At 22.9% G+C, this 4,309-nt stretch overlaps 1 protein-coding gene across 1 annotated transcript; it reads right to left on the reverse strand.

The window, feature by feature from the left end:
• Window positions 1-2,238: 2,238 nt before the first annotated feature.
• On the reverse strand, window positions 2,239-3,844 carry LOAG_13070 (hypothetical protein; the record flags this gene model as incomplete). Its single annotated transcript, XM_003148581.2, has 4 exons — window positions 3,681-3,844; window positions 3,332-3,421; window positions 2,871-3,006; window positions 2,239-2,388 (listed from the first exon to the last, which is right to left on the reverse strand). The coding sequence occupies exons 1-4, from the start codon at window positions 3,725-3,727 to the stop codon at window positions 2,239-2,241; spliced, it is 423 nt and encodes a 140-aa protein (XP_003148629.1). The 5' UTR covers window positions 3,728-3,844.
• Between the last annotated feature and the right edge of the window lie 465 nt (window positions 3,845-4,309).

Genomic DNA, 4,309 nt, shown 5'->3' on the forward strand with positions numbered 1-4,309 from the left:
GAACTGAATAAGTATTGAATATATCAAATATCGAATACCGAATATTGAATAAGTTTGACTATTAATTAAATAATATTATGGCATATTTTCTACCGCATAAACGTTGAATATATCAAATATCGAATATCAAATATTGAATAAGTTTAACGATTTTATTGAATAATATTACGGCACGTTTTGAACTGAATAAGTATTGAATGTATCAAATACCGAATATCGAATATTGAATATGTCTGACGATTAATTGAATAATAAATATTATGCCACGTTTTGAACTGATTAAGCATTGAATATATCAAATATCGAATATCAAATATTGGATATTGAATATATCATATATCATGTATTGTATCATATATCATATATCAATATATCATATATCATGTATCATGTATCGAGCATATCATATATCGAATGAATAAGTCTGACGATTAATTTGATAATGTTATGACACGTTTTTAACTGATTGTGTATTGAATATATCAAATATCGGATTTCCAATATTGAATAGGTTTGACGATTACATTAAATAATATTGTGGTATATTCTGTACCGAATATTGAATATATCAATTATCGATTGTCGAATATTGAATAGGTTTGACGATTGTATTGAATGATATTATGGTATTTTGTACCAAATAAGAATTGAATATGATAATCTTTTCAATCTTTCAATATAATCAAACATCGAATATGGAATATTGAATAAGTTGAAGGATTACATTAAACAATATTGTGGTATATTATGTATCGATAATTATTGAATATATCAAATATCGAATATCGAATATTGAATAGGTTTGACGATTACATTGAATAATATTGTAATATATTTTGTATCGATAATTATTGAATATACTAAATATCAAAAAAAAAACAAAATTTCGAATATTGAGTTGTATCGAATCGTGTGGAATATCTGAAATATCAAATGGTGAGTTGTATCGAATATCGAATTTTTTTTCCAGGAATAAGTATCAAATATATCGAATAGCAATTATCAAATATTGAAATTTATCGAATATTCAATTCTTTTTGTAGGAATTGTCATTCCTGTATGGTTTAAAAAATTTTCCAAAATTTGAAATTTTAAAGTTATTAATTGACATTTGATTCATCTCATTTCATATTGCACATATCTTCAGTATTTTAATCATACCATTCTGTAAAAACCAAAGCAACTTAATTCAATTTCCAGTTATTATCATTAAATATTGTAATTTTCGCCAATATTATACTATCATGTGAATGTCACACTGCCATACTATCATGTTGTGTCATGGTACTGATCTCATACTATCATTAAATTTTCCATATACTATCAAATTTTTTTGAGGTCTTAATATTTCACAATTTAGATCTCTTGCACGAATAAGGAATTCGTTATTTAAAAAATGAAAAATTACAAAAAGAGGTTGTTAAGTGAATTTGTTTATATCGTTTGATTTACCAAAATATTTTGAAATTAAAATATTTTTTCATGTCCTAATATTTAAAAAGTAATTCTATTTGATTATAAATATAAGTATTAATATTTCATTGTTTACTCTTTTAGTGTTTTTGTTATTGTTGTTTTCAAATGTTTATATTTATTATTCATTGATTAAATTATGTGATTTTGTAAATGAATCAAAAGGAATACTTTCTAACTTAAAGTTGAATAAAATTTTAAAGAAATAAACATTTGCGCATATTATTTTAGCAATTTTTGACTAATATAATATGGTAGGAAATGTATAAAAATAGCATTTAACTGTAAAATGACTTTTTCCTTTTTTTTCTTTTTTTTCTTTTTTTTTTTTGTCTTTCTGTTGGATATCAATTTTGTTGACATTGTGTTGATGTCATAATAATTCTTGATAATGTATTAATGCCATAATAGTGTATTGACAATGTGTTAGTGTTATGATAGTGTGTTGATGTCATGATAGTATGTTGACAATATGTTGATGTCAAACGATGTTACAACAATACTAATATTCAAAGTAATCATATTTGAAATACAAATTTTACAATACGTCATTAATTATCACAATTATAATCAACCATATAATATCATCATTTATTTGCAAAGAACGACAAAAAGAAATTACTCATCATTATTTTATCAAACTAAGATATATTTCATTTTTCCAAACAATCATTGCTTGCATTTTATAATATTGTTATCAATAGATGATAGCATTTTATTGAAACATAAAATGAAAATAAAAATTTATTTAAAAATAAAATTCTATCAACTGTTAACAACAATATTATTGTATGGTTTGGCTCGAGGGCTATGACATCTTGTCACAACAATGCAAATAATACTGACCCAAATAACCAAAGCAATCATACCAACAAGTAACCATAATGCCCACCATGCACGTCGATAAGCAGCTAACTATAATTATCCTTATTGTTTACATTATCACTTTAAAAGTATCACTTAATTACCCAACAAATCGGTATAAATGTAATTACGTAATGTTTCAATGTTCAGTTTAAATGCAATTACTTAATGGTTTAGTAATTAGTTCGAAGGTATTACTTAATATTTCAACATTCAATTTGAAAATACTAGCTTAATTTTTTAGCAATTAGGTTGAAATGATTACTAAGTTTTTCAATATTTAGTTTAAAAGTAATTATTTAATGGTTTAAGTAATCAGTTTAAAACTATTACTTATTAACTTAGTGTTTCAGTAATCATTTCGAAAGTATTACTTAATATTTCACAAATCCAAAAATATTAAAAAGCTTTTAAGTTAATAAATAAGTTAATAAATATCAAATAAGCAATGAATATATATTTTTTTTTTGAAAAAATTTGTCACAATTTATAAATTTTAGTGAAATTTTAATTAATTGGATAAAAATAAAAACCTGTAATCGTTCATCAGCAGTTAATTCCTCACTTAATGTTTGCACCGATTTTTCACGCAATGATAATTTTTCGAAAAGTGCCATTTCTTTATTCCAAAAATTTGTTGCTGGCCAATGTAAACTACCAATTGCCTTCCTGTAAATAATTTAATTTATTACTGTTTTTAAGTATATTTCTGTTAAAATTTTAATTTTTTTAAAATTAACTGAAAGTTTTTTTTTAAAACAAAAAGCAACAAAAATTATGCCAAAAATTTGTAAATTATATCTAAAATTATTTTGATAATTTCATATTAATTAATTAATTAATTAATTGTATTAAATACATTAAATTATATTAGTTATAGAAATTTGATAACAAATTTGTGAATAAAAATTAAACATTCGTATCATTTCAAAGCAAATGTGGGAAAAATTTCAAAAATTTAAAGAATAATTTAAAAAAATTTTTTTTTTTGAACCTTGGTGGTAAATCTAAGATTGCATATTGAGCAGATTCATTTGTAAATGGTATCCATTTGAAACCATTCCATTCAACTGGTGTTGGTTTCCTGTAATATTCCTGATAATTAATTAATCATGATAGGGCAGGTAAGACGGGGGAGAAAAGTGGCAAGCAACTTAATGTAGTAAATAGCAAAAAATTTTATCGAAAAAAAATTTCATTCTTCTTTTAAATGTAATTAAATTCAATTTATTCGAATTAAAATTTCTAATTCTCATTAAAATATTAAAAGTTCTTAATTAAAATATCACTTAATGCATTAATTTTAATTTGAAATATTTCCAAAAAAGAAAAAAAAAACAAACCCATATTTAGCAAAATTTGTAATCATTGCTGAAAGCATTTTAGCCATTTGTTGATCTCTTCTACTAAAGGGTTCAATATGTAAATTACTACTGTAACCATTTGTGAATATGTAAGCATGATCTAGGCCATGAAATGCTCTTGGCTGACCATTCCCTAGAATTAGCCCAATGAAAATTTTTTTTCTTCAATTATTGCAATTGGTCTAATTTGATATAAAATAGCAATTGAAAAATCTTTTCTAATTGATCTAACTTTTAATACTATCGCAAACATTTATTAAACTTATAAATTGCACATCGGGTATTTTGATACCTGAAATGCTTTTTGATACTTGAATTGCTTTTTATCTATAATCCAGATTTTGATTTCCGATGAAGTTATTAATTTATTCCTATTCTATTCAATTATTTTCAAGGTATATAATATTTCGTTCATCACGTTTATCACGTCAAATAATTTATTACAATTAAGATATAACTTCAGTGTTAAATAAAAAATAAATACTAAAAAATGGAGAATATGAAAAAATTTGACTTTAAATAAAAGAAATTAAATAACAAATAACTTTAAATATTTATTTATAAATAAAATATTTTATGTTTGATAATCTAATGAAAAATATTAATTT

Source organism: Loa loa, assembly GCF_000183805.2.
Source record: "Loa loa unplaced genomic scaffold supercont3.366, whole genome shotgun sequence".
Lineage (NCBI taxonomy): Eukaryota > Metazoa > Nematoda > Chromadorea > Rhabditida > Onchocercidae > Loa > Loa loa.